The 14,463-nt window shown below is 48.0% G+C and overlaps 1 protein-coding gene across 12 annotated transcripts in view; it reads left to right on the top strand.

The window, feature by feature from the left end:
- Window positions 1-6,800: 6,800 nt before the first annotated feature.
- The window catches only part of WASHC2C (WASH complex subunit 2C), a 50,042-nt gene continuing 42,379 nt past the window's right edge, over window positions 6,801-14,463 (top strand). For 5 of the 12 annotated variants that reach the window (XM_038408922.2, XM_038408919.2, XM_038408914.2 and 2 more), the window contains exons 1-7: window positions 6,836-7,021; window positions 8,552-8,716; window positions 10,426-10,491; window positions 11,256-11,429; window positions 12,124-12,217; window positions 12,635-12,693; window positions 13,681-13,728. In XM_038408922.2, coding sequence (XP_038264850.1) covers window positions 6,929-7,021; window positions 8,552-8,716; window positions 10,426-10,491; window positions 11,256-11,429; window positions 12,124-12,217; window positions 12,635-12,693; window positions 13,681-13,728 — 699 coding nt within the window. In that variant the 5' untranslated portion in view covers window positions 6,836-6,928. Of the gene's footprint in view, window positions 7,022-8,551; window positions 8,717-10,425; window positions 10,492-11,255; window positions 11,430-12,123; window positions 12,218-12,634; window positions 12,694-13,680; window positions 13,735-14,463 lie in introns of all 12 variants that reach the window. The other 7 variants (XM_043519095.1, XM_038408912.2, XM_038408915.2 and 4 more) reach the window with 4 other exon arrangements.

Raw genomic sequence — 14,463 nt, 5'->3', positions numbered from 1 at the left:
ACAGGGGCAGCAACTTATATTCACTCGCGGTGCCCGGGCTCCAGCAATTTTCAGGGCCCAGGGGCCCGGCTCCACCAATGTTTGGGGCGGGCCACCCCCCCGCACCTCCCCCGAATGACCACCGGCCTCCACTTGCTGCTCCCGCTCACTTCCCCGGGTCCCGGAGCCTGCAGCTCAGGCTGACTCTGCTCTGCCAGCTCCCCACATCAACTGCTGCCATAGGGTCCTAGTGCCCCCCATTCACTAATGGCAGGGTAGCTGCCCTTACCCTGCCCTTCCACCCCTAGTCCTGAACCTCTCCCACACCCCAAACCCCTCATCCCCAGCCCCAGCCAGAGCCCTCATCCCCCCACACCCTAATCCTCTGCCCCAGCCCTGAGCCCCACACCCCAAACCGCTCATCCTCAGCCCTCACCCCTGCACCCCAACCTATTCCCAAACTCCCTCCAAGAGCCTTCACCCCTCATCCCCTCCTGCACTCCCACACCCTGCCCCAGCCCGGAGTCTGCACCCAGCACCCAAATTCCATCCCAGAGACTGCACCCCTCCTGCACCCTAATCCCCAGGCCAGGGCCTGCACCCCAGACCTCCTCCCCCCACCCAAACTCTCTCCCAGAGCCTTAGGCAGGTAGGGGACAGAGTTGGGGGGGGGGGCGGGTTCTGGGCACCACCAAAAATTCTACAAACCTGCCACCCCTGAACGTCAGGTATTTTAAAAAGCATATCCAGGGGAGGGCAGGGCTGATTACTTCTCCACTGGAAAACAACCAGCAAGGCCCCCAATTCTGCAGCTACTTGGCAAAGGGATTATGCTATTGTTCATGAACAAAGTGCATAAATATAGGCCCCAATCCTATACTGAAGTCAGTGAAGCTCTTTGCAGGTGCAGCGGTTTACTGACATCGAGCTTATTGGCTCAAGGCCATACTGAATGAGCATGAAGATTACCTGAATTTACCAGAGACAGCCTGCTCCATTACTTAATGTTGGAGAGCATGGAGAGCACTGAAAGCCCATGAAAATTGTCTTAAATCAAACACAGCCTGACTAATCTAATTGCCTTCTATGATGAGATAACTGGCTCTGTGGATGAGGGGAAAGCAGTGGATGTGTTGTTCCTTGACTTTAGCAAAGCTTTTGACACGGTCTTCCACAGTATTCTAGCCAGTAAGTTAAAGAAGTATGGGCTGGATGAATGGACTATAAGGTGGATAGAAAGCTGGCTAGATTGTTGGGCACATTGGGTAGTGATCAATGGCTCCATGTCTAGTTAGCAGCCGGTATCAAGTGGAATGCCCCAAGGTTCGGTCCTCGGGCTGGTTTTGTTTAATATCTTCATTAATGATTTGGAGGATGGTGTGGATTGTACCCTCAGCAAGTTTGCAGGTGACACTAAACTGGGAGGAGAGGTAGATACGCTGGAGGGTAGGGATAGGATACAGAGGGCCCTAGACAAATTAGAAGATTGGGCCAAAAGAAATCTGATGAGGTTCAACAAGGACAAGTGCAGAGTCCTGCACTTAGGATGGAAGAATCCCATGCACAGCTACAGACTAGGGACCGAATAGCTAGGCAGCAGTTCTGCAGAAAAGAACCTAGTGGTTACAGAAGCTGGATATGAGTCAACAGTGTGTCCTTGTTGCAAGAAGGCCAATGGCATTTTGGGCTGTATAAGTAGGGGCATTGCCAGCAGATCGAGGGACGTGATCATTCCCCTCTATTCGACATTGGTGAGGCCTCATCTGGAGTACTGTGTCCAGTTTTGGGCCCCACACTACAAGAAGGATGTGGAAAAATTGGAAAACGTCCAGCGGAGAGCAACAAAAATGATTAGGGGACTGGAACACAGGACTTATGAGGAGAGGCTGAGGGAGCTGGGATTGTTTAGTCTGCGGAAGAGAAGAATGAGGGGGGATTTGATAGCTGCTTTCAACTACCTGAAAGGGGGTTTCAAAGAGGGTGGATCTAGACTGTTCTCAGTGGTAGGAGATGACAGAACAAGGAGTAATGGTCTCAAGTTGCAGTGGGGGAGCTTTAGATTGGATATTAGGAAAAACTTTTTCACTAGGACGATGGTGAAACACTGGAATGCATTACCTAGGGACATGGTGGAATTTCCTTCCTTAGAAGTTTTTAAGATCAGGCTTGACAAAGCCCTGGCTAGGATGATTTAGTTGGGGATTGGTCCTGCTTTGAGCAGGGGGTTGGACTAGATGACCTCCTGAGGTCCCTTCCAACCCTGATATTCTATGATTCTATGATCCGTCTAGCTTTATATTCTTGTTTGCACAAAGCATTATTGTGAAATCAATGGGAGTTTTCCCCGATTAAAGGACTGTGTAAAAGCTGAGCAATGACTTGAGGATTTGGGCCATTTAATGTATTAGTAATAATATTTATATGGCACTGAACGTCTTCATATCTAGGCACCATGTTCCATTGATGCACAGTGTTGTGCAGCATACCCACCACCATACCCACCACTAGCTCATGGACCTTCTCCGGCAGCACTGGAATCTTGTCTCTTGTATGGCACAGGATTTCAAACATGTATTTCAAGGGCCCTAAGTGTTTCCTTGATCATTCTCCCTAGTTATTCAAATGCTTGCTCTCTAGCAACTGCAGGATTGGGTTAATCAAATAGAGGTACAGCACACAGGCTGAGCAGCAAGGCATGTAAAGGAAAAGAGTCAACATCTCTGGAAACAGACATAAAGTTGCCAGGTGTCCAGTTTTTGACTGGAACACCCGGTTAAAAAGGGACCCTGGTGGCTCCGGTCAGCACTGCTGACCGGGCCGTTAAAAATCCGGTCAGTGGCGTAGCAGGGCTAAGACAGGCTCCCTGCCAGTGGCGCATAGTGACAGGGCAGTGCGCAGAGCTCCCTGGCCGTGCCTCCACATAAGAACCAGAGTGGGGACATGACACTGCTTCTGGAAGCCACCTGAGGTAAGCACTGCCCGGTGCCTGCACCCCTGCTCCCCTCCCAAACCCCTGCCCCAGCCCTGATCCCCCTCTCACCTCTGAAGCCCTCAGTCCCAGCCTGGAGCCCCCCGGCCCCACCCTAGAGCCTGCACCCCAAACTGGAGCCCTCACCCCCTCCCACATCCCAACCCACTGCCTCAATCTGAATCCTTCTCTCGCACCCTAAACTCCTCATTTCTGGCCCCACCCTGGAGCCTACAGCCCCAGCCGGAGCCCTCACCCCCTTTTGCACCCCAACCCTCTGAGCCAGGGTTGGGAGAGTGATTGACAGAGGGAGGGGGGATGGAGTGAAGGGGGGGCGCTTTGGAGATGGGGCAGGGCCTAAGGGAAGGGGCGGGGTGGCGGAGGAGGGGTGGGGCAGAGGGCGTTCAGTTTTCTGCGTGTAGAAACTAGGCAACCCTAAACAGACGTGCACCTGTGCAAGGGAGAGTGTGGACACTGCCATTCAGCCAAGTGTGTTTTTTCTCTCTGAGTGCTTAGTCCTGGGGAAGGTTTGTTCTGCGTTGGGAGGGCCATGCTGTGGTAATTGGGCCTACAAATTTACCTTTGTTGTAAGCTCAACTGTAAAAAGTGAGTGAAAGTTCATAAGTTGTCACACTGACCGGTTATATATAATCATTTAAGAAAAGCTGTATGAAGGAGTCAGAAAGACTGAATTAATTTAAACAGAAAGGATTTTACTGGTATAATTCAAGGACTGTGTTAAGATCATGCCAAGCAAACTAGAATAGCATGAGACTAGAAGTCAATGAACCAAAATTGGTGTGTCAGAAATTAGGCCTAACCGATGGACAAAGTAATGAGGGGATGGCCTAATCTACCTGTCACTCCCTTTGGGGTCCTACAAGAAAGGTTCTGAGGGGCAGGCTGGCTACCATGAGCCTTGCTGACTGAAAGACAAAAGGGGAGGAACTGAGCCATCACTTTATGGTTGCCACCCCCATTGTCTCGTGGGACCCCGGCCTGTCTTCATCCTTATTATGAGAGATGTCCTGACCAGTCTGGGCCAGAGAGAGGGACCCATGACACCATCACCTCCACTAAATCCTGGCTAAATCCTGAACACCAGCAAGGATGTGAGACATTATCTATACACCCAGGCTTCCTCCAGTGGGTCCTTTTTCCTTCTGTCTAGTAAGAGTCTTAGCTTAGGCTTAGCTGGCCAAGACTGTACACATTGCAATACTGCTGTGAGCCTGTGACCAGAAAGAGGCAACTAAAAGCTATGCCCTAAACAGCCTGGTGCTGGTACAAGTTTGGTAGGTCTCGGAGCGGTGATAAGACCGTGTGCTGTGTCCCATGTTTCTCCAGCAGTGAGAGTCAACACCAGAGTCGGAAGCTGCATTTTCTGTCTTTGCTGTTCTTTCCTCTCCCCTTTTGTGTGGGTTCATCTTAAAGGAAGCAGGATCAGACTTTAACAACAGCAGCTCCAGTCCATCTCAACTAACTTCTTCTCAATTCCCATGAAGGACAGTTTTTACCACCTAAAAGACTGTCAAACAAGGAAATTTTCTGTATAAAATCTTTCTCCAGCTCAATGGAAAGGGAACAAGGGATGTCATTAAAACAAAAGCCTTTATGTAGTACTTTACATTTCAAATGCTTTAACTGTTTTTCCTTCTTTTCTGTATCTGTAAGAAAAGGTTAAAAAGATTTTTCAAAGTGCATTTGCCATGTATACCAAACCCTGAAACTTGTTTAAACTATTTAATGGTGGACAGTTCTGGGTAATGTAAAGACCTTTGACGCTTTGGACCCCTTTATTCCATCTAAATTAATACAACAGCCAGCACACCTAAGCCAGATTTTCAAAAGAGCTCAGTATGCTGAGCTATTTTACAGATCTGGCCATTAATTTTGGTGCCTAAATGGGAGCTGAGTGTTTAGGAACCTCTGGCCCTAATTCAAGTCTAGGTACTGAGCACTTCTACTAGCTTTTTTCTAAATACTTGCAGTTCTGTGGCAGGCAAAGCAGCCAAGAATCTCCATGGTGAGTCTGCTCAGTCTCTCAGAGCTCAAAGCTGTAAGGAAGCCCAGTAGATAACTAAGTGGTGGGACATGGGTATGCTGTTGGCTAATATAGAAATGTTGCCAGGCTTGGAGTCCTGGAATGAAATGGGATCACCTTGTTCAATGTGTGTTAAACATCCCCACCCAGTGGCTGGATCACACAGGACATGAGTCTAGTGCAGCTGTCAGCTATTGACGGATGCAAAGGCCATGAGGATCAATGGGAGTTTCTTTCCTGTGACTTCAGGGGGGTTGGGGATAGGCCAGGCATACTGTATGCTGCAGAGGACCATCCTGGCCTGGGGGTAAGGTGGGGACCACGGACTGCAGGACACCAAACAGACCTGTCCTCTAGGATTTGGTGCATTTCCCTGCTAAACAGGGCTCTGGCTCCCCCTGCCCTTAACAAAACCGCTAGCTGCTGAATCCGCCTGAACACCCACCTGGTGCTTGGCCTCCCTGTTGTCCTTGTGTCCCTCTAGTGGGATGAGAGAGCCCTGGAGGAGCTGTAGGGTGACCAGGTGTCCGGTTTTCAACTGGAACACCTGGTCGAAAAGGGACCCTAGCGGCTTTGGTCAGCACCGCCGACCGGGCCGTTAAAAGTCCAGCCTGCAGTGCTGCGGCGCTAAGGCAGGCTAGTCCCTACCCGTACTGGCTGGCACTGCGCTGTGCCCCGGAAAAGGCCAGCAGGTTGGCTTCTGGGGGGGCGGGGACACAGGGCTCTGCACCCTGCCCCTGCCCTGAGCACCCACTCTGCACTCCTGTTGGCCAGGAACCAGCCAATGGGAGCTGGGAGGCGAGACCTGCAGGCCACAGTAGTACATGGAGCCTCCTGGCCCCCCTGCCTAGGACCCGGACCTGATGGCTAGTACTGGAGCACAAGCAGTGCGGAGCTAGGACAGGCGGGCAACCTGCCTTAGCCCCCTTGCTGCGCTGCTGACTGGGAGCCACCTGATGTAAACCCACGCCCCAATGCTGAGCCCCAACCCCCTGCCCCAGGCCTGAGCCCCCCCCAAACCCAGAACACCCTCCTGCACCCCAAACCCCTCATCCCCAGCCCCACTCCAGAGCCCTCTCCCACACCCCACCCCCTGCCTCAACCCACAGACCCCTCCCACACTCCAAATCCCTCAGCCCTACCCCCTAGCCTGGAGCCCTCTCCTGCACCAAACCCCTCATCCCCAACCCCAACCTCATCCCCAGCCCCACCCCAGAGCCTGCATCCCCAGCTGAAACACTCATCCCCTCCCGCACCCCAAATGCCTGCCTCAGCCTGGAGCCCTCTCCCACGCCCTAAACCTGTCATTTCTAGCCCCACCCCCGTTAGAGCCCGCACCCCAAGCCCCTGCCCCAGCCCAGTGAAAGCGAGGGAGGGGGAATGTAGTGAGTGGGGGGGGTGGAGCCTCAGGGAAGGGGCGGGGCTAGGGTGCGCGGTTTTGGGTGGCTAGAAAGTTGGCAACCCTAAGGGGCTGGGACGTGCCCGGTGAAAGAGCCCAGGTGAGCGATCCCCGGTGGGAGGTGAATGCAGGGGGTGGATCAAGCCCGGTAGTCTGCAAGATGTCAGTAATCCCCGATGTGGGGGGAGGGTGAGTGAGGGTTTGGGAGGGGTGATCCCTTGGCGGGGGAGAATCAGCCCTAGCTGGAGGGTCTGGGGTGGATAAGCCCCTCTGGGAGGGGAGGGCAGGGTGGGCGGCGTGAGCCCGGCGGGGCAGGGGCGGGGCCAGTGACGAGGGAGGCGGATCCGGGAGCCCGGCGGGGGGAGGGGCGGGATTAGTGACCCGGGGGCGGGGCTGAGCTCAAGCGCGTCCATCCAGTGTCCAGACGCAGCGGCCGCGGCGGGGTCCCGTGGCGGGCCGGGTCACGTGATCGGGCTCAGCTGACGGCCGGCCGGGCTGAGAGAGGCAGGGCGCAAGCGCCGCCCGCGCGGGGTCCGCCATGGAGCGCGCTGACCCGGTCTGGGAGCGGGCCTGGGCCCTGGACGAGATCCGCAAGGGCAGCCAGAGCTGGTCGCTGGCGGCGGACGCCGGGGTGAGCGTTCGGCGGCGGCTCGGGGCCATGGGCGCGGCTCCCGGGGGGCTGGCGGCGGGGGTTAAGCGGGGTGACTGGGGGGGCTGGTAGGTTGAGGGGAAGGGGGTGGTTGATGAAGGGGGCTATAGGAGAGGTGGGGGGAGGCGGGTGGCTGGCGAGCGAGAGATGAAGGGAGCTATGGCGGAAAGTGGGGGGCTGGCAGGGGTGGCTGATGGGGGAGACGTGAAGAGAGCTATGGGGACTGGTGGGAGTCTGGCAGGGGTGGTGAAGGGAGCTATGGGAGGCTGGGAGTGAAGGGAGCTATGGGAGAGATGGAGGAGATGATGGGATGGCTGGCGGAGGGGCTGGTAGGGGGAGGTGAAGGGAGCTATGGGGGAGAGGTTGTGGGGGAGGTGATTCCCCAGGTGGACTTGCTCTCAGCCTCTGGGCCCTCCTTAGCCTCTCTTGGCACCCACTTCCCTCTCCCCATGCTGCAGCTGCACCAGGGGGCCGTTCCCCAGGTGTTTCTCATTGCTCCCTGGTGGGGGCCAAGCCTGCTTCTTACTGGCCCCCTGCCTGTACCCCCCTCTAGTGGGACCAGTCGAGAGGGTCTTGGCAGCTGGGAGCAGTGGAGTGCTTGAGGTGGGGGCAGGGCCCAAGGGCTGAGCCAGCTGTGTTCCCCAAAGTAGGGGTGGGCTCATGGATGGGGGGGTCATATACAAGCTGGCAGTGGGGCACTTTGGGCAGCTGGCTCTAATGAGGGGTGTGTTTCTCCTATGCTGTGCGGATTCTTGAATATATGGACCCCCCTCTGCAGTCTGGAAACCCAATCATGGCACTCGGGTGCTAGTGCCCAAGAGCTGGTGAATCCCTCCCCTCTCCAGAAGTACAAACAGAAAATGAAACTGGTCTTGCTCTCCACACTGAGAGCCACCTTCCCTGTGGATTGGGAAGGGGGCAACCCACAGATGTCCTGAGAGCTCTAGAATTTCCCATCACCCTACTCACCCTAGTCCCCTCTGTGACTTTCTCTCCCTCCTACCTGTTCAGTGCATGTATCAGTAGTGACAGGTTCAGCGTTAATTACGTTCAGAAATTTCTCAGGTTGGTAGCACACCTAGAATGGTGCTATGGAAAGCTGCCATCCTGGGCTTTGCCCTCACTTCCCCATGTCACATCGAGTCCTCATGGAATCATAGTGTGACTAGGGCCTGGTGGGGATACTATGGTGAAAGGAGAGGGATGTGATACCACTTCAAATCCAACCCCTCAGCAAATCAGTGGTGGTTTCTGCTATTTTAATACTCTTATTTTATGAGCTGGCCCTGTGTGAACTGCAAAAAATAAACTACAGAAATAATGGGGTGGGGCGGGGGGAATCACAAGAACAATTAGAGTATTAGTAACTTGAGTCAGGAGTTCTCTGTCTAAAATATCTTTATTTTGTCACTTTCCTGTTTTTAATTCACTTGAATGAATTGCTGTGGCCTTTTTATTGTGACTAAAGTTATCTGAAATTCAACACCACTCTTTTATGTGTTTTTTAAATAGCTTCTTCATTTTCTGCAAGAGTTTTCCCAGCAGACCATCTCCAGGACTCATGAAATTAAAAAGCAAGTAGACGGACTGATTCATGAAACAAAAGCCACAGACTGTCGCCTACATAATGTCTTCAGTGACTTTCTTATGTTGTCCAACACACAGTTCATTGAAAATGTGAGTGCACCAGGATCTAACAGGCTTAGGAGCAAGTGATATAGTTTGGAGTATGTTAAAATAGAGAGCATTTCTCCTAGATCTCTATTGTTTGTTCGTTTTTGTTTGGCACCCTATAACTATTGGTGGGATGATGTGTTGTTTCTGATGATTTTGTCTGTCCAGAAGTCACTTCTCTAAATTATGCCAGAAATATTAGGCAAGTTTGTGGTTCTGGTTTCTTTACACTGTATTTACTGTTACGGAATGATTATATTGTGGTCTCAGATGTGAACATCAGTGTTTCAGTACAGTAAAAAGCTGGATGTTAAAAATGTTGGCATTACATGCTTAACTACTAAATGAGTAATGCTATAACAATGAATGGCTTTAATTTCTTTAGTCATTCTGAAGTGTTCTGCACACTGGCAGATATTTTGCCTTGATCAACATTGTACTCAGATTGTGCTGGGCTTTCATAAAGCAGAGATACTTTTTTTTACTGTAAGGGCCTTTGTACAGGGACAAGGCAGTGGAGAATCAGGCCCTTGGCATCTTTAGATACTGTGATACCTAGCTGTGTTGTGCTGCATCATAATGCTGCTGTGTAAGGCATTTAAAAGATGATAGTGTGGGTGCTCAATGTATTTGAAAATGTGTTCCAAGTTGTCTCAAGTTGGTTACCCAAAAATTGAAGTACTCTGAATCGGGGGCTGCTTCTAATACCTTTGGCCTAAACTTTTCTGTGCTTCAGTTACTAATCTGCGAACTAGTTTAACGTCTTACCAGATGTTCGTAGCTAGGTTTGGCAAGCTGGTCAATTGACCGTCCCTTATTTGACCATGGTCATGTATTCCAGCAAGTGTCCTGATGTAGGCAGCAGCCTACCTTTTTGATTGCATCATCGATGCACATGGTGGTTTACAAAGTACATTAAATAAGTTAAGACAGTCTTTGCCCAAAGAATTTACAGTCTAAAATGACTACACAAATGTGCAAAAATTAATTCAGAAGAGAATGGAGGAGGGAGGGAGAGAAGGGTCCAGTCATTAAAATTCCTTTCTCAACACAGAGAGAAAAGATTTAACTTAATTTTTCTTTTCTTTTGTAATGTTCAGTCTTGAATCAGTTCACATTTAAATGCTAAGCTGACATTGCTTAAAAAAAAGGTAATAATGATCATTCCTGTTTTTAGAACTTCACCTTATTGTGTGTTACATTTTTCTGAGTTAAAGTAAATCAGTTAAGTAACTTGTTTTTTTGTAATTAGGCATAAGTCTCTAAGGCTAAGCCTATTGGAGACCATAAAGTCTTATTCTTTTCTTACTGTTCTAATAAATTAGTGCTTTAAAATATTTGGCCATTTGTGATGATTGATCTGTCAATTGGCCAGTTATTTTGGAACAGTCAAATGCCCAACCCTAATCATAAAATGGTTTTGTGATTCTCCTATGAAAGGTGCTACAGGAGTACAAAATATTTTCAACTAAACTGTAGAAAAAATGCCCAGTCTTCTAATCATGCTAAATTAATGTGTTTTTTAAATAAATGCATTAGACAGTTCTAAAATAGCATCATGCTGAATCTCTCAGATGTAAATGATCACATTGTTTGTCTATATGTCTCAATATGTTAATGCATTTTTCTATACCTTGTGGACAGTATCTGATTTTTTCATCATCTGCAACAGAATGTTCTGTTAATTTGAATCAATTCTCTTGAATCCATAGAGAGTATATGATGAAGAAGTGGAAGAACCTATTCCCAAAACTGAAGTAGGAGACAAAGCAGAACAGGTTAGATGACTTGTATTATTATGAGTGATGACACTGTGTTTGGAGCTGTGGAAAACATAGAAGAAGACACCAAGTTTTTTTTTGTTTTTTTTTTTTATTACTCCCAGGCACTTGCAACTTGTTTACGTTACTCTTGCAAGTCCACCTGTTGGATGACTTGAGTCTCACAACCCTAAAAACTCAGGAGCACTGTTGAGGACTACTGGTGTATCGTAACTTCTAGCCCAGTGTCTTGTGTCCAGTAGCCAAGCTTAAATTCTAGTTTTCTAAGTGCAACACGTAATTGTAGCAGAAGAGGCAGGGGGCTAAATGCTCTTCCCAAATCCTGGAGTTATGACTAGACACAGGATTGTGTCTGGAATCCTGTAATGGTGCAAAGCCAGGAAGTCTTTTCTTCATTTGGTAATTAAATGCACTTGGAAGCTAAAAGATCTCTTGTATTTTGGGGTCGGTAAAATGGAATTTAATCTGCAATGGAAGGATGTTTTCGATTCTATCAGTTTTAAGCTTACCTAAGTAGTTTTTTGTCATTTTAACTACAGTGAAACAGCTCTGTAGAGAGACAGCAATTTTCAGTCTCACTGCTATGACATAGTTGAACCCACCATCAGAGGTGAAACCATACCTCTATGCCACCAAGGGATCTTGAAGGTAGCTGTATTGAGAGTGGGCTCATTTGGAGTTAACCTCCTGCAGTTATGTTTGACAGTGAAAATGACTTTGACTAAAACTAAACAGAAATACGGTGTTTCTATTATTTAAAGGAGAAAACCCGGGAGCAAAAAGAAGCAGATTTGATTCCTAAAATCCAGGAAGCGGTGAACTATGGGTTGCAAGTGCTGGACAGTGCGTTTGAGCAGCTGGACATCAAAGCAGGCAATTCAGACTCTGAAGAAGAAGAAACTAATGAAAGGGTAGAACTAATACTGGAGCCAAAGGTAAAGAAACCTGCCTTCGGGGAGCATTGGGCTTGAATCTTATCTCATGTACGCAAGTTGGGAGCAATACCAGCCAAGTTGGTTATGCTGGTGTAAAACTGATACAAGTTGCATCAGAATTGGGCCCATTGATTGGGGCTGAAGTGGCAGGCAGCAGCGCCCCTTGCTGAGCTATCTCTGGATTTCTCTAACTAGCTCTTGTGCCTTACAGCTATCTGGTTGGCTCTATGTACTTGCAAAGAGTACATAGAAAAAGGTCCTGTGCCCTTTTCTGTGGGTTTTCTGGTGCATGTTGAAATATGCACATATTGATGGGTTTGGGAGGGGGCACATTCAGTTTTTGTGTGGGGAGGCAGTCTTAATGAATGTGAACTCTCTCTCTCTCTCTCTCTCTCCCCCCCCCCCTTTATGGGGTTCAGAGACAGTTTAATTCATATAGACACGATCTCCATTGGACCAGCAAATAACAGCCCTAACCATCAATTCTAGACCCAGGACTCCAACCTAATACTTGTATTCTTCCAGTCTTCACAAGCATTATTCAGCACCTGATTTGGAACTGAAAACTGTTTTGGGACTAATGGACTGCATAGTGTTGGGTCTTTTTTTTTTTTTTTTTTTTTTTAAAGTGCTGTATTGTTTTGAAACATGGCATAGATATAAACAAAACCCAACCCTCTTTGTCTCTTTACAGGATCTCTATATTGATAGGCCTTTACCTTATTTAATTGGCTCCCAGCTGTTCATGGAACGTGATGATGTTGGGCTGGGGGATTTCTCTAGCGAAGGTTTGTGCTGGCATTGGCCTTATTTATGTTGGTAACTAGTTCCAGGCTTATTGCTTTGGCTCATGTTGAAGTGAATGGCTCTGATTATGTTGTGTGTTGGTGATTTTGGTGACTGATGCACTAAGGGGGGTGGGCATGCACCATATCAAGAACCTGTTAAGAGCTAAATGTTATAGCGAACTGGCCAAGCTTAATGTGACTGAGTGCTCAGTGCTTATAGGATCTGATGTTTGTGGGCATGGAATGGATGGATTATCATAACCTGTGCTTTTCAAACCAATCTCTCCTTTACACAGTGTTTAATTATCCATTTACTATGCTGTAGGGTAGATGTCTGTGTTCTGAAGGCTGGATAGCAGCATATGTCACTGTGCTGTCTGAACTGAGCTCTCTTTTCTGTTGGTCATTTTTGAACAGAAGGGTCAGTAGACAGTGATCATGGGAGTGTAATTGACAGTGAAGAAAACGATGAAGAGGTAAGAGGGGAAGATAACTGGCTGTTTAAGGTCGTTGGGGCAGGGGCTATCTTTGTTCTGTTTGTACAACACCTAGCATAGTGGGGTTCTGGTCCATGACTGGAGCTCCTAGGTGCTATGATGATGTTTTGCATAAACACTTGGGCTTCTTGATTATGTGATTATATGATGACATTTTCCGCTCCAACATCACTAAAGGGTCAAATCTCTTCTTTTTTTTTTTTTTTTTTTTTTTTAAATTGTATATTTTAACTGTGGTGAAAATATTTCACATTGCTGTTCTTGTGCGGTAATTTTTCCTGAAACAAAATCTTTTCAATAGAGCAATAAAGAGACAGTAGTTCTAATTTTGCTGCTTATATTGAACCATGCATATTTGGCTGAAGTATTTTTAGTCTAATCACTTATTGTTGAAATGACAGAAAATTAGATCTTCCCATGGCTTCCCATGAGCTGCAGGTATATGCAATGATCCAGTATGGTGACAAGATGAACAACAGAAACCCTATTCACTGCTTACTCTGTAAACTTGCTCGTCTCTACTGATTATGGTGAATCATAACTTGTGGTTTTATACATTTACTGTATCACATCTTTTGCATCTGACAAGCTATGTCTGTAACGTGTACATTACGTGCACCAGCTGTGTGCTAATTAGTGGAAGCATACTCTCTGCTCCTGAAAAGTTTTGCTTTCTGCGTTTTGTAAGACTTGAGCTTTCCTTTTGAGCCAGACTAAAACTCCTATTAAAATATGTTGAACATTTTTCTTAAAACAAAGCCTTAAACACTCTTGTGCATCAGTCATGGTCTGTAGTGCCTAGTTATTAGACTGCTGGGTTCAGTGACAGAAAGCAAGCCGAATAGGTGCAGTAGGCTGTTTTGGCAGTCATAACTGCTGCAGGCATGGAATTTTAAAGTGTTCTACCTTAGGCACATAGCATGACTGTGTGCATTGTCTGTTTATCAAATTGCTTTTGCATTCTAGGAATCAGATGATGAATTTGGAAACCCAAGTGAGGACGATCAAAAGCCAGTAAGGGCAAGTACTGTGGAATGGAACAAAAGGCTGTCTGATTTTTAAATCAAGATTGGGTGCTTTTCTGAAAGACCTGCTCTAGGAATTACTTTGGGGAAGTTCTTTGGCCTGCGTTGTAGAGGCCCAGACTAGATTATCACAGTAGTCCCTTCTGGCCTGGGAATTAATGTATCTATGTGCTGTACACAATGGAGATGCAAGGGAGAGGAGATAGATAGGGTTTTGTAGGGACAGCTGGTCAAACTCTAGGTTAAAACACGAATCATGTCATCTTTCAGATATCTTGTTTGTGTGCTCAGCATGTTTGGACCCAATGGTCCTTGGTTTGGGGGGTGGGTGAATGATTTAAAAATGAAGTAAAGCCCACTTGCAGTTCAAGTCTAAACCTTCAGAAATGCACAATGTCACAGAAAAGGCAAAGTAGATAGGGGATGAAGCAGAAGGGAAGCTGGAAGGTAGAAACAGGTGGGAGGGGTATATGTGTAATGGTGAGGATACTGTCCTTATGATCAGATTTTTTTTGTCATCTCTCTTCCCTTTAATCAATTGGAGGAGTTGTCTGTTAGTGCTGGGCTCAGGGAGAATATGCAGCATTACTTGGGGCTTAGAACATTTCCTGTCATCCCTACCCCCAAAAAATCATACCCCTAAAACTAGTTGAATGTTCTTGTAAGCAAATTCAGTTAAGTCTGCTGGCCTTTCTTTTTCTGGCTGTAACAGATGACAATGACT

Source organism: Dermochelys coriacea, chromosome 7 (genome assembly GCF_009764565.3).
Source record: "Dermochelys coriacea isolate rDerCor1 chromosome 7, rDerCor1.pri.v4, whole genome shotgun sequence".
In the NCBI taxonomy this organism is placed as follows: domain Eukaryota; kingdom Metazoa; phylum Chordata; order Testudines; family Dermochelyidae; genus Dermochelys; species Dermochelys coriacea.
This window is presented reverse-complemented; position numbering and strand designations above follow the sequence as displayed.